Below are 23,216 nucleotides of genomic sequence, written 5' to 3' on the forward strand. Positions count from 1 at the left end.
CAAGTCTTTGTTTAAACACTGAATACGGGGTGTTGCATCCGTATGCAGCTATACAATAATTACAGGTAGTGCTGGACTAAAAGAGATTCTTACACCCTAGCAACTAATTTAAAATATAATAGTCCAGCTGTAGTGAACAAATATAGACAGGAAAGAATATAAAGTGCATCATTATATGTATGCACTAGGCAAATGTCATAATTATTTTACATTTATTCCTGTACAAAATATTTTTTTAGCTCCTAACCACTTACTAGGTATCAGTGAATACATTATTGGTCACTCTTTTCCAGTGAATCCCTTAAACATTTTACATTGTTTATTTGTAACATCAAATCATAATTTGCCTGGTGTAGACAGCATAAATATTTCAAGAGGGGCCTTTAATACATGTGCCCAGAGGTATTCATTTAAGATATGAGTAGCTGATGTCATGTATTAATGGGCTATTAACTGTTCAACAGCTTAGCACCATTTAGTCAATGCTAACCGCCACATTTTACTACTCTGTAAACTTGAAAGTGCAACGGTACAGCACTTAAAAAAAACAAGCGTGTGTTTCAAGAAAATCCATAATGTAGTTTGCCTAGAAAAGTAAAAATTAATTGCCTGTCACTGCTATTAGCACAATACCTTGAAATGTTAATATAAATGTAACAAGCATATTGAGTGTCAACGTTAGGGTTTTCCTTGTGCTAACTGGTGACAAAGCAGTAAATACAAACAGACATGAACTTGCTTGGATTTGCAGTTTGCTGTCAGTTCTTCATACCTAGGCTATCTTACATTGTTATATAATGAAGGACCATGTGCCCTTGTCATGACACATTCCTATATGTCATTCTCCTTTCTTATTCTCATGACGCTTAGAACTGTAAATTTCTTTCTCTGTCTAGTGACCTGTTACTAGGACACAGACTGTAAAGACTACAGTCCTTTACAAAAGATTCCAAGAATATATATCTGGTATGTTTTTTAGTTTTCCACTGCTCCAGTCTTCATCTCATCAGCCTCGGAATGGCTAGAGTATTGCTCCTGACTGTAGGCCGAGGTGAAGAAAGGAAGTCCATAGTTACTAAGTCCATCATAGATAAGGCTTTGGAAGTAGCTAAGAAGATCTGGAAAACAAGACAGCTATTAAGCATTTAAACATAATAACTATACAAAAACAAAAATTGTTTGTGGAAAAGTGCATGAAAACTGTAGGAAATAGATTAAAATCCTCTATCTTCATTGTTGCTATTTTTTACAACACCTATTATTTTCAACAGCTATATTAAAATCAAGGTTACAAAAAAAACTGGACAAAAAAAAAAGATAAATTAAACCTGTAGTTAGAAAAGGAAGCTGTCATTGCAGACTTTTGAGCATGCCAGCTGAGCTGACCAGCTTGCATGTTTTCTCAGCTACTTACCTAGAAAAAGTATGAATAGCAAGTGTGTTGGCTTCATGTTGGCTTTGTTTTTTTTTTTTGGCATACTTGATCCTTGTTCCCTATTTAGAAAGTATGATGCCAAAGACAGCCAGGCAACTAGTTTTTTCATAAGCCCTACATTAAAGCCCCATTCTTTTTTCCAGTACAAGATTCCTTTAACAATTAAGGGTTACCAAAAACAGTATATTACATAATATTTCAGGTGACCCTAAAGAGTGTGCATGTATTGCCAGAGTTCCCAAGTTCTGTGTAAGTGATTTAGAAATGCCACTTTATCTTTCTAAGCAAATTAATATGTGTTGTTAAAAAAAATTCAAAAAAAAAATACACTTATAGCCCCATAGCCCTAGGTTACTAAGCAGCTGTAGTTCTGTTAAACCTATGCAGGTGTTAAGTTCTTCGATCTACAGGGCTTTGGAGCTCCTACATAGACCCAGATAGCATGATTTTACCATTCTAATCTGCGCAACTCAGTCTAACTCACCAAGTTTTGAGGCACGTGGGGATAGTGTAAGCTGTGCTTATAAGGCACCTTCTTATTTCTGATCAACTGTAAATGTGCACATTTTAGTTAGCTCCCTAAGGTTCCTACACTTCGGGAGTACATAGGTGTCAGGTGATTTCTTGGCAAATGGTAAAGTGGTTGTAAAGGCTTTTTATCTCTAAAGTAGTAAACATGTTATACTTACCTGCACTGTGCAATGGTTTTGCACAAAGTGGCCCCAAACCTCCTCTCCTAGGGTTCCCCTTTGGCACTCCTGGCTCCTTGCTATGGAGGCACATCTGCAGGCTCAGCCCCACCCCTGCTCTCTGCTCAGAAGATTTGATTGAAAGCAGAAGGAGCCGGAGAGAACAGCTGCAGACAGGAACAGCACGGGATTGAGATAGGACTCAGGTAAGTATAAATGGAGGTGAGGGGGCAAAACATGAACTGGAACATCTTAATGCAGGGAATGCATTAAGGTAAAAATGTCTTGCCTTTAGAACCTCTTTAATGCAGCCTTTTTCTAAACCTCTTTGAAAACTGAAGTCCGTGGAGGGAACTCACTGTGGTTGCCACTGGATGCTTCCTCTGAATTTGCTTTTGGGTGCACCTCTCTACTTGGAAGCAACAGGGGCTGATGTTGATAGAGCTGGTCGTGTGTATGGGCTCAGAGGCAGGCATCAGAACAGTACAAAACATCTACTACAATCCTCTAATTCATCCTCCCAGTCTTCCCATTACTTTTTTAGACACTGTCTCCACCGTGTCCTTGTCTTTTTAGTCTATAGGGAACTTAAAGTCTGATTCCCTCAGGACCACTGGGACCTCTGGGACATAGGGCATAGATACTGAGGCAGGGTTCCTGTACTGGAGGAGTAATTTCTAACTATCCTTTTCAGCAGATACCCTTCCAAGTGTGGGGTTGATGTCTAATGCCCTCTCCATTTGGCACTGTTGCATGCCACAACCACTGGAAGCCCGAATGTGCCCCAGCATGAGAGTAGTAGATGCACGCAGGGTTCTCTCAGCAGGTGTGGTAGTGGTTGTAGTAGACACTGGTTCCTTGATCTTTAAACCGGTTGTCCGCTTCTCTACTGTGGTGATAAGATTGGTTGTAAAACTAATTGCAGGAGATCTCTACAGTGATTACACTGGCTACAAAGCCATGTCACAACCAATATTCTTTTGCAACTCCCATATATGATGCCCATGATTTCATACCTAGCCAGGGTGCATAGCATCATGCTTCCCTGTGGCTTTAATTTCAGTCTTATGTCAATGAAGGTCCCACTCCTGGGCATGACCAAACTGCTTGCTATGCCACGCCCATTTATTTTAAAATGTTCCACTCTCAGGAATGAAGAGACAGCAGTGGCATTTAGCTTTGTGAAAACCATTGCAGAATCTCAGCAGGACAGCTCCTTTAGTGTATAGGCTGATTATAGCAACCAAAGTGTATAGCTCCATTTTTCTTCCTTTGCCACAGGACACCTGGTATGTCCTGCCATCCGGTTAAAAGGCAAAATCTTCTAGATCCAGATTTTAACCCGGTGATCAGGTAAAGTGACAAAGACTGGCAACCTTTTCTCTGCAAAAAAGAATTGCACTTACACTTGACTGTAGGTATCTTTAAAAAACATAAAAGAGTGATGCTGATAGAGCCTAAACCCAGCTGAAACATTTTTTTCCCATTTTGGATAAGGTGGGAATGTGTTTGAATGTCTGTCTGGATTTATTGTTGCTTGTGACCCTACTTGGAAGTTTCAGACTCTTTTCCTGTCAACATCACATGGCAAGCTCACCAGAACAGAAAGTGATGAACAATCTATCAAGTAGTTACAGAGACCTTTCAGATGGTTAGTTTTGGTGTCACAAGGGCAAGATTTAGGAGGAAATCTCTGAAGTAGGGACACAGGCAACACTTAAAACTAAAATTAGGCTTTAAACATATTGTTTGGGACATAGAGTTGTCTATACCTGGTGGTATTTAGTTATAAATTTACTATGTAATTTACATAGTTAATTTATATGACAGAGAGATGGAAATATTCACTGTTTCAGTGACTGAGAGGTAATTAGCAGCATTCGTGTAGATTTGTTTGTTCTTTTATAGCTGAAATCAAGACAACCTGGATCACAAAACACAACAAGTGGTTCATTGTATGCATTAAGATAAAACACCTTCTGTGTGCAGCCAAAGGCCTCCACCCCAGGCTCCACCTTATACTTACCTGAGCCCAATGTCTATCCAGTGCTGTGCAGGAGAGCAGCATTGCAGTTAGGGAGTGAGTCTGCATGAGCGCCTCCATAGCAAGCTGATATGGGGCAATAAGTGGGGGAAGCAGGGAGGGGGGGGGGAGTGAGGCGAGAAGAAAATTGGTAATGCTCTGTGCAAAGCCATTGCACAGAGGAATTATGTATAACATGTTTGTAAGTTTCAAAAAACAAATATTTTTTTCTTTACAATCGCTTTAATCATGTACACAGCAGGAGGACATTGTGATCGGGATATCTTTCTTGAATCTTTATTGTGAATGTGACTCTGTAGTGGGGTCATCATTTGGAAGTGAGCAGGCAATTTAGCCAGAGGTGGTGGTCACCGAATTCACTGGATCACATTATTTTCAGGATTTTCTATTTTTAACTGTCACTTGAATCACACAGTGGTGGATTTTACATATTGGGACTTCTGTTTATCATTGTTCATTTTATTGTTTTTTCAATATTTTATTGCACTTATATTGATTGCGCTACACCGAATAGGGTATATGTTTATTTGTTTTGAGAGTTAAAGATGGACACACCCTGTCAGGTGAGGGCAGTAATCATTTCTTATGCTGGCCATACACGCACAGAATTTCGGCCGAAAATGGTCGTTTTAGGAAAGATTGTTCAAAAAATCGGGCCATTAGTGAACACAAGTTTACCGACGATTTTGATCGTGTGGCCGGCTAATGTAGATGGATCCATAGCGAAAACTTTTATCGTTTCTACAAAAGTTTTTACTTGTATGGTAAAATTGAAACGAAAATAATATTCTGACTCATATTGTGCATGTTATCAAATGATCATTATGATCATGAAAACGATTATGTAAAAGAGTTTATTCTGTAAGTTAGTGGCCAATTCACTTTCGACCGACGAATAATCGTTCAGTCTGCAAACGGCCGAAATTCTGTGTGTGTATGGCCAGCATTAGCCTCAGTTAGGTTATTTTTTCATAAATAGGGGTTATAGTTAAAGAACAAAATCGGGTATATATGATTGAGAAGAAAAAAAAATACTTAAACTTGGCTTGACTGTAAATGTGGATTTTAAGTTTTTTTGTCAGAAAAATTCATTTTTCCAAAGATTCATTAGTCAGGTATAGGCAGAACAAGAACTCATGAGAATAGATGAACTCTACTTTATATGAAATACTTTGATTCACAATTCATCAGGCTAATTAGGTACTTTCATCACTATACATACAGTTATGCCTAAATTTGAACACATATTGAACTTGGGGTAAAAAATCATTACCTTTGCTTGACTGCTTAAGTCCATTAATGCCATCAAAGAAGAGACACTGCAGGTATTCAAGGAGACCTAAAATAATAAATATACTTTAATGGTGTGATATACCTGGTAGCCAAATTTAAACATAAGAAAAGCTACAACTGAAGATTATAAAAGTTAAAGGTGGATAGACTGGTAAATTTATTAGTTATACAGTAGCGTTACCTTCTCCAGACTTCTTAAGCCAATTAAGTCCATCAAAGAAAAGGTCTTGTGAGTATTCTAGAAGACCTGAAAAATTAAGAGCAGCTGCTGGCAAAGTTGTGTGGTAAGTTATGATAATCAAAGCAATCATTATAAAAAAGAGAACTATGATAAGGAAATGCAGTGTTGTATATGAATGTTGTCATTTTGATAAGAAAGAACTATGGGTCAGGTTAAATAAAAGGTAATGTCATATTAATTTATCTCACCTTCTTTTAATTCAAAAAATCGATAGAGTCCACTATGGAACAGACTCTGCAAGTAGTTGAAAGTTCCTAAAAGAAGAAAAACAATTGTGTTTATAGCATAGATAATTAGATTGCTTCCACTATGATAATTAATTATTCCTGATGTTTACAACTTCAGAAAGGCAACTACACATATGCAGGACTAGCAATTCAAAATACTTTTACCTTCTTTGAACTCATAAACTTTGTTGAGTCCATCATAAACTAGACTCTGGGAATAGTTAACAGTTCCTGGAAGAAGATACACAGTTGCATTCCATGTATTAATTGGTGTAGTATATATTTTTGTTTGCTTGTAATTAACAGAAAGACAAGCTAAACTATTCTATATTAATACAGACTAGCAATGCAGTCATTTTTACCTTCTTTAAATTCAGAAAGTATATTAAGTCCATGATATAACAGACTCTGGGAATAGTTAACAGTTCCTGGAAGAAGATACACAGTTGCATTCCATGTATTAATTGGTGTAGTATATATTTTTGTTTGCTTGTAATTAACAGAAAGAAAAGCTAAACTATTCTATATTTATAAAGCCTAGCAATGCAGTCATTTATACCTTCTTTAAATTCAGAAAGTCTATTAAGTCCATGATATAACAGACTCTGGGAATAGTTGACAGTTCCTGGAAGAAGATATACAGTTACATTTCATGTATATATTGATGCATTTAATATATTTTTGTTTGCTTGCAATTAACAGAAAGAAAAGCTAAACTATTCTATATTTATAAAGCCTAGCAATGCAGTCATTTTTACCTTCTTTAAACTCAGAAAGTCTATTAAGTCCATGATATAACAGACTCTGGGAATAGTTGACAGTTCCTGGAAGAAGATACACAGTTGCATTCAATGTATATATTGATGCATTAAATATATTTTTGTTTGCTTATAATTAACAGAAATAAAAGCTAAACTATTCTATATTTATAAAGCCTAGCAATGCAGTCATTTTTACCTTCTTTAAACTTAGAAAGTGTATTAAGTCCATCATATAAAAGACTCTGGGAATAGCTAATAGTGCCTGAAAGAAGAGATGCAATTGTATTTGGGGTATAAAAAAGAAGAGAATGGTAATTATTTAAAGTTCAGGATATTTTACCTTCTTTAATCTCAGAAAGACTACTGAGTCCATTATAGAGGAGAGCCTGTGAGTAGTTAAAAGTCCCTAGAAGGAGACAGGCAGGTGGGTTTACTGTCAAAGAATATTATTTTATTTATGTATTTTTAAATGTTTTCTTTCTATTTCATTTTTATTGATTAAGAAAACATGAAGTACACTACTATAGTTTACTTACCATCTTTGAACTCAGAAAGCTTACTAAGTCCATGATAAAAAAGGCTCTGTGAGTAGTTTAAAGTACCTGAAAGTACAGATAAATTAGTGGTTTTAAATATATATATATATATATATATTTTTAAATCAATTTACAAGCAATTTAAACATGCTATTTTCTTATGTATCTTTACCGTCTTTGAACTCAGAAAGTCCATTGAGTCCATGATAAATGAGTCTCTGGGAGAAGTCAACAGTACCTGGAAATTAGAAATAATCAAGCATACAGTATAAATACAGTCCATTTTATCTACAGTACTGTACATCAGATATTAAGCAACTCAACAAGCAGACAGACATGTCAAGGCATCTTTACCATCTTTGAATTCAGACAATCTGTTGGCTCCAGAGGAGAAAAGATTCTGGAAATACTCAAGAATATCTAGATAAAAAGAGGTATTGATGTTATGCAGCAACATGCTAAACAGACTAAAAAATCTAGGATAAAATAAACTAAAGGTATGCAGTTCATACTCATCAGGGCATCACTACATGTAAAATAAACACAGATACATGACATATATGCACATATGTACGAATACAGATACAACATATGTCATAAGTGTGTGTTGGATTTTCAAGTATTTTAATATGTAGTATTGGATTGTAAAAATATTTCCCCACTTATATACATTTCTTCTTTGTCTAAAGGTAACTCTAGACCTGAGCGGCACCTGATGTATGGTATGTCCTGCTGTATAAACTGCCTGATAGAAAAAAAAATCTTAAAGAGGTAGGATTTTAATATTTTGAGGTGCTGAAACCAAACAAAAAAAAGAAGTATTTGTCCTCCTGAAGAAGCCAATGGGCAAAACATGTACAGTAGAAGAAGTTGTATAGAGGCCTCCGTCAATAGGAATAACTAAACCATTTTTATAGTGGTTATAATCAAGATTTTCTCTTTGTTACCTTTTTATGTTTTTTTTTTTCTATTTTGATGCAAGGGATGTGGTGCTATCAAAATGGTATGCCTTTCACCCGCACCCATATCTACTTAAACTGTCTGATACATTACTCATAAAACACATATCTCCAAAGTGTTAAGTCTGAATAAATAGTATAAATTAACAAAGCTCACATTTTTTTTTACAGGTTGACAAATAGCTGGGGTTTTCTGATTTAAAATAAGAAACTTGGGAATGAAAGCTTTACCAATGTGATGTAATAACTGGAAAATGGTATGAAAAATATTACCTTTTCCAAGTTGACTAAGTTTGTTTACTGAATCATAGAACAGATCCTGAATGTAGCTGGACAGATCTGAAAAATATAGAAATGTATATACTTTGAGACGTATCAAGGCTGAAAATGCATGCAGTTTTCTGAATGTTTTTCATGGCAGACATTGTACATTTTATTGTGATTTTCTGAAAGTGATTTGAGTAAGGATTAAAAAAATATATACATCTGCTGCTTACAAGGTATACAGTGTACATGTGTGTTATCACATTGTGCATTACCATTAATTTCTTCAGAAATGAAAATGCATGTCGAAAAAGAAAACTCATGCAGATTAATTTTCCCATAGTGCACTTCAGTTCATTGCAAAGAAGCAAATAGACTTGACTGAAGGGTATAAAAATACTCTTTCCTGCAGTTTACCTGTTGATAGCCTTTTAAAATTCCTAATTATAGGCCATCACTGGCTTCAGTACACCCAAGCATGCAGCCAGAGAAATCAGAATTCAAAAATAATTTTTGCAAATGTGCCAGTAGCCCAGTATTTAAGCCTTAGGATTAGCATGGAACCCCAGCATCCAGCATTATCAAAAGGGCAACCTACATAATTTAATTACTGCTGGTTCCTTTTACTGATTTAGAATATTTAATTCAATTAATTTGATATGGTGGCTTGATTAGCCATTTAGAGTGTTGTAGCAAAGTAATTATACCTCCCTTTCTCTCATCCTTCTCAGTTGAGGCCCATTGTATTCATCTATTTCCTGAACCGGTATCATGCTTTCTTCATGACTTCTCTGCCTGGCAACCCTACTTTCTCTCTTCTGAAATCCCCAATGCCCAAATCATTCTCAGTGGATTTAACATCCCTGTTAATACTAACACTCCAGCACTTGTAAAAGTCTCAGTCTAACCTTCTCTTGTGATCTGAAGCAATGGATACACACTTCTACTCACGCTGATGGCAACACTCTTGACCTTGTTTTCTCCTACCTATGCAGCCCAATAATCCTTTCCCTCTCTCTCATCACTACCTTTTTAGTTTTTCTCTCTCCCTGTCCTCCACTTCATCTCCCTCCAGCTGCTTAACAGTTACCCATAGACCCCTTTGACCTTAAACCTCTTAAACTTTCCCTTTTTATTCTGCTACTGACCATATCTTTGATAAAATCTCACCCATCTTGCCCCAACCTAGCTACTTCAATAGTTCCGTGTCATCCTTCCTAGACAGGTTTAACCCCCTCACTACACACAGAGTTATGCCCGATCCCTAAAACCTGGGGAGAGAGATGACACAGAAGATTGAAAAAAATGTAGCTGCACTCTTGAGGGCCTGTAGCGTAAGACTAAGTCTCAGAAAGATTTTAAAAAAACATAAATCTGCCTTCCAAGCATACAATTCCTACCTCCAAGCAGACCTATTTTATCACTTTCATTACCAACTTATCGTGTCCCTGCCAACTCTTCAATTTGTATTGAGATCTCCACTGCACAGATACCTTCCACACTGAACAATTCATGTTCACAAGTACACTCACTACTTCCCTCATTCAACCCCACTACTAGAGATAAGGTTGCAAACATTTTTCTAAAGCCCACTTAACCACATGACCCTCCATTGGCTTCTGCTTACCCAAAGAATTCAATTCAAAATACTAACAACTTAGAACGCCATCCACAACTCAGCCCCCAGCTACATCACTAACCTAGTCTCAAAATACCAACCAAATTATTCTGTTCGTTCATCCGACCAGCTTCCTCATTACCTCCTCTAATGATCACCTCCAGGACTTTTCCCGAGCCTCTCCCATCCTATGGAACTCCCTACCCCAACCAGTCCGACTGTCTCCTACTCTATATACTTTTAGACAATCCCTGAAAACCCTTCTCTTCAGAGAAGCCTATTTTGCCCCTACCTAACAACTGTACTTTTATTTTTTCCATCAGCTCATCCCCCAGAGTTATTACATTTTGTATCACTTGATCTTCCCATTTAGATTGCAAGCTCTAATTAGTGATGTCGCGAACATAAAATTTAATGTTCGCGAACGGCGAACGCGAACTTCCGCAAATGTTCACGAACCGGGTGAATCGCCATAGACTTTAATAGGCAGGCGAATTTTAAAACCCACAGGGACTCTTTCTGGCCACAATAGTGATGGAAAAGTTGTTTCAAGGGGACTAACGCCTGGACTGTGGCATGCCGGAGGGGGATCCATGGCAAAACTCCCATGGAAAATTACGTAGTTGACGCAGAGTCGGGTTTTAATCCATAAAGGGCATAAATCACCTAACATTCCTAAATTGTTTGGAATAACGTGCTTTAAAACATCCAGTGTGTGTATATGATCAGGTATGATGTTGTATCGATCAGGTAGTGTAAGGGTTACGCCCGCTTCACAGTGACAGACCAAACTCTGACAGACCAAACTCCCCGTTTAACGCACCGCAAACAACCGCAAACAGACCAGAACTGACCAAAATGGGACAGGAACTTGGCTTTAATTGTTAGGGTTAGGTTTAGTGTTAGGGGATAGGGTTAGGGTTATGGTGAGATACTTAGGGTTAGAGTTAGTAACCCTACCCCTACACCTCTAACCCTAACCCTCTAACCCTAAGCACTAAAAATAACCCTAACCCTAGCCCTAACCCTAACCCTAGCACTAACCCTAATTTTTGGTTATGGACATGCTACAGAGCTGAAACTTCACAGGTACACTTTTTAGACCCCCCCAGACACCAAATCACACAAAAAAGTTCTTAAAAATTGTCATTTTTGATAGAGAGCCAATTATTGGAAAAATTAAAAAAAAAAAAAAATTCTTTGGATTTAGTGTCTGGGGGGGGGGGGGGGTCTAAAAAGTGTACCTGTGAAGTTTCAGCTCTGTAGCATGTCCGGAACCAGAAAAAAATTACGAATTATGGTTTTTACAATTTTTTAAAACTTTTTTTGTGTGATTTAGTGTCTGGTGGGTCTAAAAAGTGTACCTGTGAAGTTTCAGCTCTGTAGCATGTCCAGAACCAGAAAAAAAGATCATTTTTCAGTAGAGCAGGGATGGTGGGAACCCTCCTTTTATAACTATATGATCTTTTTTTTCTGGTTCTGGGCATGCTACAGAGCTGAAACTTCACAGGTACACTTTTTAGACCCCCCCCCCGACACTAATCCAAAAAAAGTCATGCCTGCCTCCAAAAATGCCTGATAAATATATAGAAAATAAATAAATAAAAGCAGACTGATATACCAGCCCTAAAAATGGCTTTTCGGGGTGCTGTCAGGATGCTGTCCTTACAGCAGGAGTGGACACAGAACACTGGCCTAGCTAATGATTTCCCTATCAATTCAGCAGCAACAGCAGCCCTCTCCCTGCTCTAACTAACTCTGCAGCTTCAGAATGAATCTAAGATGGATGCTGCCCTTGCTTTTTTATAGGAGGTGGGAGGGTCTGGGAGGGAGGGTATGCTGATTGGCTGGAATGCGCCTGCTGAATGTGAGGTACAGGGTCAAAGTTTGCTCAATGAAGATGTATAGGAGGCGGACCGAACATCGCATATGTTCGCCCGCCGAGGCGAACGCGAACATGCGAAGTTCGCCGGGAACTGTTCGCCGGCGAACAGTTCGGGACATCTCTAGCTCTAATGAGCAGGGCCCTTTGATTCCTCCTGAATTAAAATATATTGTAACATTACTGTCTGCCCTTACCTTGTAAAGCCCTGCACAAACGTTTGGCATTATTTAAACCCTGTATAATGATAATAGTAACATAAAATTACCTTCTCTCAGCTTGTTAAACATGATAACCCCTTCATTGAAGCCATGCTGGACATAAATAACAGTATCTGTGGACCAGAACAACATACAAAAAATGATATGAATAAAAAATATTAGATAAATATCAGTACAGTACATTTCAACATTACCATATCACATTATTGCTTCAATTTAAAAAGTACCCTTTACTTGTCATATGTAAAAAGAACATTGCATAAGTGTCCGAAAGCCTTGGTAGCATAAATCACATGATCTGTGACTACCAGGAGGGGTATGAGTGCGTCACATCATTAAAGATTGAGGGTTATGCATTGTTCCAACTTAAGGCCCGTACACACGATAAGAAAATCTGAAGGGAAATTTCGTCCGACGACCGATCTGCCGATTGTTAGTATGGTGCTTTCGACAGCCAACTCCGACTTTTCGGTTGACAAAATCCTGATGTGCAGGCTATAACATTTTTGTTGTTCATAATACAAAGTCCGATTTTCGTCTCATTAGTACAGATTTAGACGGAAAAAAATCTTAAGAGCAAGACTAGGCATGCTCAGAGACGAAAGAACACATACAAAGCAATCCAACACATGACATCACTTCTGAAGTAGTATTCTGTCGTACGGGATAATTTGTATGAAAAAAACCTCTTCACTTTCCACATCAGACTAGCATGCCACAAAAAACGGACGACAGATCTTTCGCTAATCTGATCGTGTGTACGGGGCTTTAGCATAGTTTTTTTTTTTTTTACAGTGGTACGTAACCCTATTGAAGACTTCCCCCTTGTTTCCTTTCAGGACACAGATTGCAATAAAACACATTATTTTAAATAAAATTGGGAAGGGTTTTTGCCTCTTGCAGGTTATTATTACTATGGCATGCTGTTATGGTAACAACCACTCTTTCCAATGATTACAACAATAGCAATTTGGCAGAAGTTTCCACTGCTAGCAAGGAGATAAATACATAATAAGGGCTGATTGACAGTGCTCATCTCTAGCAGCAGACACTTGTTGGAGAAAAGCACCTTCATTTAGAAACAGAGCTGGCGGGGCTGTGTGATCAGCTTGTTGCTAGAACTTCCAGACAATTCTCAGCTATACTAAACTCTCTCCTCAACAGGCTTCAGCCCTTTCCACTATAGACAGTCCTGATGACGAAATAGCAGACAATTTTAAATTGCATTAAACTCCACTGCACCAAACAACCTGAACTTGTAAGACAGCAAACTTTGTATAACTTCCCTAAGGCATTTACAGGCAAGATACTGAGAATAAAGTTATAAAACTATACTGCAACAGCAAGTGCTGGCAGGGCGGTGTGATTGAATGGAAAAAGGGAAAGGGGGTTTCAAGGACCCCATTTTCCTACTTTTTCCTCATGGGAGGGCTGCAGAGGGGCAGTTTCTAGTTCCCCCCGTGTACAGAGCGTTAGGCGGGAGATACGAGTTTAGAGGATTAGGATTGGTTAAAATAGCTGCCTGCGGAAGGTCAGGTGACCGAAGCTTCTAGAAACGAGGCAGGCTATATATAGGTGTGGTTGCGTGGGCGTGGAATCAGTCGCCTCAGAAGAGCAGCCGGAACGGAGCTTCGGGATGAAGACGTTACTTCGACAGCTGCTGGAGAAGGCAGAAGCAGAAGGAGGAGAGAAATGGCTGCGGCGCTGTCTGGAGTTGACGGCTGAAGAGGAGTCAGAAGACGGACGGCAACAAAGAAGGGACCTGGCTGAAGGAAAGAAGGGGACAGCGGAAGAAGAAGTCACTGGTGTCGGAAGAAGAAGCGGAAAGAGAGGCAGACCGAGTGGTGGACAGCGGGGCAAAAAGGAGGCGGCTACAGAAGACCGGGAGGTTGCAAGCCCAGGACTGGAACAACAAGAAAGTGCCGCAACCACCGAAGAGCGGCTGAAGAGACGTAGGACGCCCAGAAGACAATACAGCCCACCAGTGGAAGAAAAGAAGGCTGGAAGAAAGCGAGGAAGTCACGAAACAGCGAGAGAAGAAGAGGCGGGTGCAGCGTCGGGACAACATGGAGCAAACGAGGCCGGAGCTGTCGGAGTGAGGTCCAATGCTGGCCTCGGTGGCAGCTGCCGGAGGAGTGATAAAGAAGACAGCCCTTTGTATTGGCCGGCAGAGGACATGCAGGTTTTAGAAGAACCGGGTACTGCCGGGCCGGGTGAGTTAAATATTGCTATGTTTGAAAACTTGAACCAGTCATTAAATCTTATAGTCGATTCATTACATAGTTTACATAGTAAAATGCAACCGGAAAATGTATCTTCAGTATGGCAGAACCCTGAAGTAGGGAAAATAATACCGGAAAGAGTAACAGGTTTTAAGGATAGAGTACCTGAAATTGTATTGAAAGAAACTATGCCCTGTTCACCTTCGCCTCTGGGTTTTCACTTAAGTACAAGTATTAAAGAAAAGATCTGGAATGGAGAATTCGTAGATATATTGTCCTTACTTCCATCTAGTAAAGAGTTCCTAAAGTCGGACAAAAATGATGAGGATAGGAGGAGACCGGTTGCAAACAATTTTAGTAACTGGCTGCAGGCTTTCTGCATATTTGCAGGGGTAATGTGTGAAAAACAGCCAGAAAAAGCAGCAGGCCTTTTTCATCATGTAGAAATCATCCTTGAGGCATACCGAAATTTTGGAGGATTTGGTTGGTTTTCATATGATGAATCCTTTCGGCAAAAGTTGTCTGTGCATAAAGAGCTACAGTGGGGTTGTAAAGATGTGGGTTTGTGGCTTAACCTATTAATTCCACAGAGGCCACAAATTGCTAGACCGGTAAGTGTGGGAGCCAATCAGGCCGCAAGTTATAAGAAAGGTATATGCTTTGCGTTTAATGACTCCAACTGTAAGTGGCTACATAATTGCCGTTTTAGGCATGAGTGTGCTTTTTGTGCAGGGGCGCATAGCGTGTCTAAATGTTTTAAAAAAATGGCAGCCAATACCCAATCAGGAAAAGAGCCATTTCTTAAGGGGCAAACTCCTGGTGAACCTGCAAGAAATGCAAACCTGGCTGTGCAAATACCCAGATCAACGGAAGGCCAACATACTTTATGAAGGTTTTGCAGAGGGTTTCAGACTACCTATCTTTGAAGGAAAAGGTTGTATAAAGGTGAGAAATTTAAAGTCAGTTGAGGAATTACCGCATATAGTAGAAGACAAAATAAATAAAGAAAGAGCAGCTGGTAGGGTTGCAGGCCCATTCTGTAATCCACCATTTAATGACTTTAGAATTTCTCCTTTGGGTATACTGCCAAAGAAAGAGCCAAATAAATTTAGGCTAATACATCACTTATCTTTCCCCGTGGGTGGGTCCCTTAATGACCAGATAAGCCCGAACGACTGTTCGGTGGAATATTCTTCATTTGAACAGGCAATGGTTTTGTTGAGGGAGCTGGGCGAGGGGGCACTGATGAGTAAAGCTGATATTTTGTCGGCATTTAGGTTGTTACCCATTCACCCGAGTTGTTTCAACTCACTAGGTTTCATGTTTAAAGAAAAATTTTATTTTGACATGTTTCTACCTATGGGATGCTCATTATCGTGTGCATATTTTGAGGCATTCGCCACCTTTCTGGAATGGGTGCTGAAGGAAAAATCGGGTTCCAAATATACAATTCACTATTTGGACGATTTTTTATTCTTGGGTCCTAGGAATTCTAGCGAATGCTTACAACTATTAAACACGTTCAGAGATATATGTTCCCAGTTTAATATCCCGCTAGCTGAAGGAAAAACGGTACCTCCTTCTCAAAAATTAGAATTTTTGGGAATTTTGATAGATTCAAACAGCATGGAATTCAAATTACCTAAGGACAAGTTAGATAAGATTTACAATCTTATCTTAGTATTGATTAGGAAGAAGAAAGTTTTGTTGAAGGAACTCCAAAAGCTTTTTGGTAATTTAGCCTTTGCGACTAGAATCCTGCCATTTGGAAGAATATACTCAAGGCGTATGTATCTTAAAATGTCAGGATTGAAGAGTCCTTTTTCGCATATTAGGCTAACGCAAGATATTCGTGAGGATATGCTGATATGGACACAATTTTTGCAAACATTTAATGGTAGAACAATGATTCAGGAAGAATTCATTACAGATTCACAATTTTGTTTATTCACGGATGCAGCAGGTTCTATCGGGTTCTTGGCCATTTGGAGAAATGAGTGGTGTGCGGAGAGATGGCCAGAAAGATGGAAGGTTAAAGGTCTGTTACAAAACATTGTATTGTTGGAAATATTCCCAGTTATAGTGGCGGTGGAGATTTGGGGATGGAAGTTTCAGAACAGGAGAATTCTATTGAGTACGGATAATAGGGGAGTATTATTCGCAATAAACTGTTTAAATTCTAGATCACAACCTGTCATTTCCATGATTCGTTATTTAGTTTCCAGGTGCCTGTTATATAACATTTGGTTAAAAGCTCGTTATATTCCAGGAAAACTCAATGTTATTGCTGACGCTCTCTCACGTTTACAGATGAGCAAATTCTTCGAACTGGTGCCGGAAGCCGACAAAGAGGGTATGAAATGTCCTGGGCATCTATGGGACTTAGTTTAGTGCAAGAGAATATTCGTAACTCCCTGGCGTATTCAACGTGGAAAAGCTATTGCAGCTCCTGGTCACTGTGGTTGTCATTTTTACAAGAGGCCAATAATGGATGAATGACAAGTTCAGAGAGATTAGTATTATGTTTTCTTGAATCTTTGCTTCAAAAGAAATGGTCTTGGTCACATGTAAACAAAACGTTATATGGAGTATCATATTTTATGAAATTGGAAGGTTACCAGTCTATGTTATCCTTCTTTTCAGTACAACAAGTTTTAAAAGGATACAAAAAGAAACAAACTAAGATAAATTATCAAGGTCCAATCTCGGTGAATAACCTAATAGATATTTGTAAATATGCTGATAGAGCATGTTTTTCTGAATATGAGGTTAAATTGTTGAGAGCAGCGTTTTCTATTTGTTTTTTTGCAGCCTTACGAATATCAGAATTGGTTCCTAGATCAAAAAGCGATGAAGGTGGTTTGTGAATTGAAGATGTGGTTTTTGACAAGGATAAATTAAAAATATTTTTGCGCAAGTCTAAGACAGACCAGTCGGGTAAAGGGACATGGATATTATTAGGAAAATGTACAGTGGACTCTATATGTCCGATAAAAACATTAAAGACGTATTTGAAAGTGAGGCCGGAGAAGGGGTCACGGCTCTTTATTCATAGAGATCTGTCACCCCTGACGGGTTTTCAATTTCGAAGAATATTCGATAAAATTTTGGCTGTCTTAGGGCTGTGCAATAAAGGCTTATCTTGCCACTCATTTAGGATTGGGGCAGCCACGGCTGCGGTGAGCCTAGGTTTGGGAGGTGATGGTATAAAGAAAATTGGCAGGTGGAAGTCAAATGTCTATCAGAGATATGTCAGATCTAACTATGTACATTCTAATTCTAGGTAAGAAGTTAATAGTTTGGATCGTTGGGCACTCGTATGTTCGATGGGCCCACAAAAGAGCGGCAGAAAGAATTTATGGAACTAATCTGGATCTGGACCCAAGTTTATTTGAATTATATTGGTGTGGTAAAGGTGGGATGATCTGGGACAATCTGATGACCGAACTAGGTAGGCTGAGTTATGATTGGCCATTACCGGATATACTATTAATCCACCTAGGAGGTAATGACATTGGGAAAATAAAAACAGTTAAACTTTCTTTAAAATATGTTTTGTTATCAAACAATGGAAGGCTTTTTCTCATGGTACGGTTATAGTATTTTCCGAGATCATCCCTCGACTTATTTGGTTGCAAGATAAAGTTGGAAAGGTGTTTGAGAAAATGAGGAGAAGGACTAATCATAGAGTAGAGAAATTTATGAGTTTAGGTTATGGCATATCATTTAGACACGTAGATTTGGAGGGGGGTATTCCCGGCTTGTATTGGAAGGATGGGATACATCTTTCGGATATAGGTTGGGATATAATGAATTTAGGATTCCAGACAGCAATAGAACTGGCCGCGGGCTGGTGGGGTAGTCAGGAGGTTAGTTCCTCCTGACTTAGTGGAGGTGTCTTTATATGGTTAAGTGGTAACCCGAGCGCCAAAGCTGGGTAGTTGTGTTATGTATTGCAAAGTTATGATAATAAAAAAGTGAAAATTTATTGATTGATGGATTAATGAGTTAAGTAATTTATAAGCCAATAAATAAAGGCCGTGGCCAAGTTATTATCCAAGAAAGCTGTCTGGTGTAAGTTAATTATTAGGTTATAATATGACGCTTGCCATCCCATGAATGGAAAAAGGGAAAGGGGGTTTCAAGGACCCCATTTTCCTACTTTTTCCTCATGGGAGGGCTGCAGAGGGGCAGTTTCTAGTTCCCCCCGTGTACAGAGCGTTAGGCGGGAGATACGAGTTTAGAGGATTAGGATTGGTTAAAATAGCTGCCTGCGGAAGGTCAGGTGACCGAAGCTTCTAGAAACGAGGCAGGCTATATATAGGTGTGGTTGCGTGGGTGTGGAATCAGTCGCCTCAGAAGAGCACCCGGAACGGAGCTTCCCGCCCACCCGCCCATTATATGTATAATAGTGAATAAATATTAAGTCACGGCCTTATAAATTTATGTGGTAGGGTCACCTTTTCAAAAGGGGGACAAAGTATTGGAGGTGTCTTTATATGGTTAAGTGGTAACCCGAGCGCCAAAGCTGGGTAGTTGTGTTATGTATTGCAAAGTTATGATAATAAAAAAGTGAAAATTTATTGATTGATGGATTAATGAGTTAAGTAATTTATAAGCTAATAAATAAAGGCCGTGGCCAAGTTATTATCCAAGAAAGCTGTCTGGTGTAAGTTAATTATTAGGTTATAATATGATGCTTGCCATCCCATAGCTGCTGCTTCTAGACACAGACTGTGATAGACACGTGCGATGGGAGGCACATTTAGAAAACAGAGGACATGGAATGTTTACAAGCAGTGGTAAATCACACAGCTCTGCCAGTGCTGACTGTGACAGTATGGTTTGTATTTCTTCCTCCTCAGCATCCTCTGTTGCCTAGGGAAATATATACAACCAATTCTGCCACAGTAGAGCTACAGGAAAAGGGGCAGTGACTACCATACTGGTTGTAGCTTCCCTATAGGAATCCCCATAAATTTGGCTTTTGCCTGGAGTGGAGCTACAGCCAGCACAGAAGAATACATACTGGTCCTTTAAAACAGAGGAGCTGTGCTCGCCCCAGCCATTTTCACCTCCCGCCTTCTGTCCCCAGTGCTGACATTTTAACTGTAGGCAGCACAGCTTGCGGTTTCACAGCCGGGAGCCCATTTTGCATGCGCGAGCGGCAGTGCAAATTGTGGATGGTCCCGCAGGCTTCTGGGACCTGGGACATGTCCCAGAAGACTGCAGGGAGGGAGGAGAACTTCTGCTCCGATCTTCTAGGTGGTCGGAGCAAAAGTGGGAGCAGGTACCTGTCAAAATCAGGTACCCGCTCGTCCCCCTCCCCAAAAGTGCCATTTCATTTACAGGAGTGGGGGAGGAGCCCTTAAAGCGGAACTTCACCTTTTGAAGTTACACAATTGTTTGCTAGCTGTTTATCAAACTTTAATTTTTAATAGAAAAAAAACATTCAAATTGTTATCTCACACAAACACAATATTTTCTTAATTATGCCCATTATTGTGTGTGCAATAATTTAAATGTGTTTTTCTACTGAAAAACAAATGTACTATTTACTGTGTCAAGTAAATAAATGGCAAATATGCCAAGCTTCAAAACTGTTGGCACCAACAAAACACCAACATCAATTTCAATATACTCTAAAATTCTCCACAGGTCATGTTTTTAAACCTTTACAGGTCATCAAGTTTACAATAAATGGTGGCATTTGTGGAGATATCCAGCATGTGTGGAGATATATGATGGTATGATATGTCTTGAACAATCTTAATTATGTATATTCTGGAGTGCATATGTATGTATTTTAACTTTTTTTTTTTAGAATTATTTGAATATATTATGTTAATTTTACATTTATTTTTCACCTTTTTAACATCATTTTTTTACTATCACAAAGGGGCTAATTTTTTCCCTATGTGATAGCATTACTGAGTTACAGGGTGTTTTTATTGAGACATCAGGGGTCTTTAAGGTAGAGTACAGGGAGTCCTTGATTTTTAACCTATCTAGAGCTGGTGAATCCTGACAGTCAATATCCCAGAAGTACTTAGACCTGAGAGTTTCTGGGATCACATTACTGAGGGAGATCAAGAAATTAACCTTCCTCACATCTCCTTGTTGACTATTTAGAAAGTAATGCTAGGGACCTTAGACTTCCAGTAGGAGTGAAAAGGCCATAGCAGGGAGAAGAGAGCGGTGAGCCACATCTCTTCAGATATATGGAAGTGATTGGGTGGCTGTTTAACCCCCCCAAATCACTTCTACATTAAAAAGTAGAACTGGAAGAACAATTTTGAAATGTAAAAAAACCATGCAGTGTTGTGCACATTTTCAACAGCGATATGGTTTTAAATCTAACTCCAGCCATGTTTTTTTCCTTTTAATAGAAGTGTTTGTCCCCCCTCAATTTATTAAAATTTTTAACATCTTTGTTGCTCTGCTAAAGTGAAAAATATAAAAATAGCTTTTAACATTGGTAAAAAAAATAGCCATGCTTTATACCACCGACAAAATGCTAGTGCTTTTATAACTGGGGCAAATAGAATACATTTTCACTTCTGCATGAGAAGACCCAGGCAAATACGCTGTTCACTTTACAACTGAATTTTCTCCAGAGTTTAGCGAATGAGGTGAAGCTCTATTGACTTCTATTATCCAATCATGTGCAGGCAAAAAGCTGTTTTCTTTTTTCTTGCACATGATTGGGTATGTTTTGCAATGTAAAATTTCCCTACATTCGGTAAGCTTAACCCCTGTCCCTCAGCTCCCAGGTGGAAGTAAACTGCAAAAAATTTCTACCCTTACACATACACCACCCACCATTTGATTGCATTTTCCATGGGCTAAAAGGAGGCAACCCTAAGGCTAAGGGTAGCTATTATTTCTCTGCCCTCATATTTTATGGCTATAGGGACGTTTTTCAACCTGTTCAATCAATGGTCCGCAGGGGTGCACTTTGGTATCTTTCCCTTTGCTTCTAGCCCTGAAATACCCATTGTGCTTCCAAAATTTAAAGAGAAGAGAGCTGACAGGGCCAGCAGTGGAGCTGTTGGTTACAAACACACTCCTTCACTCGTTTTGTCCTCTCTGGCACATGTGGAGACCTGTCTTTTGTTGCAAGTAGTTTATTTGTGTGCTTCACTTGCTGGTACCCAGAGAGGTTCAGAGATCCCTGACTTGACAAGGCATTATAAGTCATATAATCCCCACTTGTGCACACTCTATGCTATGCTGTTCATTGTACTCCATATTGTGAAAAAGGGAGGGATCAAAACAACAGCTTTGTCTAGGTCCATTTTGGCCCTTATTTGGCTCTGCTCCAGAGTGTGCAAATATTATGAAAGGTTTCTTCTGATTACGTGTTGTGTTCATAAAATTTAATTAGAGTAAACAAGCAAAAATATATTTGGAGATGTTTCTTGTCCAGATGGCACTTCAGGTAGAGCCAGTCACATACGAATTTAAGGCACAAGAAGAAGAAAAGTTCACTTGTTAAAACAGTACACACTGTACTTCTAGCTATTCATGCAATTATATTTGACTTTAATTTTTTTTTTTTAATAAATACACAATGCTCTTCTGTATCTTTATTTGTGTATTTACCTTTTCCAAAGTGAGTGCTTCTTTCAATCCAATCACTGAAGAGACTGCTGAAATATTCAACAAGGTCTGAAAGAATACAGACAGAATTGTCACATGCATTGCATAAGGGAGAGAAAAAGAGAATGATGGGGGGTGAGGATCATCGGTTATATATTATACAATTCTATTGTAATAATATTAAATTACTTGATAAAGGTAGCAACACAAGAGGTAGGACTGGGAAAAAATTCATTGATATCATGACTTCTAAATCATAAGTGCACTCATATAATTGTGCACAATAAAACAACATAAACCATTTCTGTATCGCCTATCTGAACTGTGATATGACTTTTCCTGGTTTATTTAAAAGCTCCAGGTAGGCTGTAAAAAAAGCAAATAGTTCTGTCAAGTTGAAATACTTATGTTAGCCCGAGGTGTAGAACCCATACAGTGGAATATTTTACAGATTGACAAGTATATTTGCAATTGAAATTACTAGAAATAGTTGTAAATATAGTCATTACTAAATAGAGCTTCAGCAATATATTGAATTTGCAAAAACACTTATTGAGAGCCAACATGGATTATGGCTCTTGCTCTGGAATGAGATTAGATCATTCGATATTACAAATAGTCTGTCCTAAACCACATAAAAAAAAATCTGAATTCTGTGTAGGTTCTGCAGAAGGTCCAAGTGGTATGTGACTGAATATTTTGAATGCCTGAAATAATTAGTTACCTTCTCGAAACTGATTAAGTCTATTTAAGCTGCCATAGAAGAGACTCTGGGCATAGTCAACGAGACCTAAAGAGCCAAAAATAAAGTTCTGTTTTGGCATTCAGCACAATGGTAGGCGATCTACACTACAGTATGCACACTGTAACATATAAAGCAATTTATTATTAGCTTGAGCAGACATTTTAGCTGGATTGGATTTTAAGCAAAAGCCAGGCATAGCCATTAAATAGGTTGGCAATACCTTCTCCAAACTCAGTAATTTTATTGAGACCTTCATAGAAAGGGCCCTGGAGATACTGAAGTATATCTGAATAAATGGAAAAAAAACATATGTGCATGTTTCTCAGATATGTGGACCAACAGTACTATAAATTTGTTCAGACCATTATAAATTTGTAACCATTATAGAACAAACAGTAATTAAGTCTAGAAAGAAATCTCACATGACAGTTAAAGTGGGTCTTATGTATTATTAAGAACATTATTATTAAGAGTTAC

General features: G+C 38.7%; 1 protein-coding gene across 1 annotated transcript in view; it reads right to left on the bottom strand.

The window, feature by feature from the left end:
* Positions 1-942: 942 nt before the first annotated feature.
* LOC309550556 (uncharacterized protein) overlaps positions 943-23,216 on the bottom strand; it is a 263,513-nt gene continuing 241,239 nt past the window's right edge. The window contains exons 68-85 of the mRNA XM_082250908.1: positions 22,960-23,025; positions 22,719-22,784; positions 21,998-22,063; positions 12,218-12,283; positions 8,459-8,524; positions 7,581-7,646; positions 7,399-7,464; positions 7,227-7,292; positions 7,031-7,096; positions 6,887-6,952; positions 6,688-6,753; positions 6,489-6,554; positions 6,292-6,357; positions 6,095-6,160; positions 5,891-5,956; positions 5,643-5,708; positions 5,442-5,507; positions 943-1,118 (exon numbers count right to left, since the gene is read on the bottom strand). Of these exons, the coding sequence (XP_082107034.1) occupies positions 976-1,118; positions 5,442-5,507; positions 5,643-5,708; positions 5,891-5,956; positions 6,095-6,160; positions 6,292-6,357; positions 6,489-6,554; positions 6,688-6,753; positions 6,887-6,952; positions 7,031-7,096; positions 7,227-7,292; positions 7,399-7,464; positions 7,581-7,646; positions 8,459-8,524; positions 12,218-12,283; positions 21,998-22,063; positions 22,719-22,784; positions 22,960-23,025 (1,265 nt within the window). The 3' untranslated portion in view covers positions 943-975. The remainder of the gene's footprint in view (positions 1,119-5,441; positions 5,508-5,642; positions 5,709-5,890; positions 5,957-6,094; positions 6,161-6,291; positions 6,358-6,488; positions 6,555-6,687; positions 6,754-6,886; positions 6,953-7,030; positions 7,097-7,226; positions 7,293-7,398; positions 7,465-7,580; positions 7,647-8,458; positions 8,525-12,217; positions 12,284-21,997; positions 22,064-22,718; positions 22,785-22,959; positions 23,026-23,216) is intronic.

The sequence above is a fragment of the Pelophylax lessonae genome, assembly GCF_965119305.1.
Source record: "Pelophylax lessonae genome assembly, chromosome: 3".
NCBI lineage: Eukaryota > Metazoa > Chordata > Amphibia > Anura > Ranidae > Pelophylax > Pelophylax lessonae.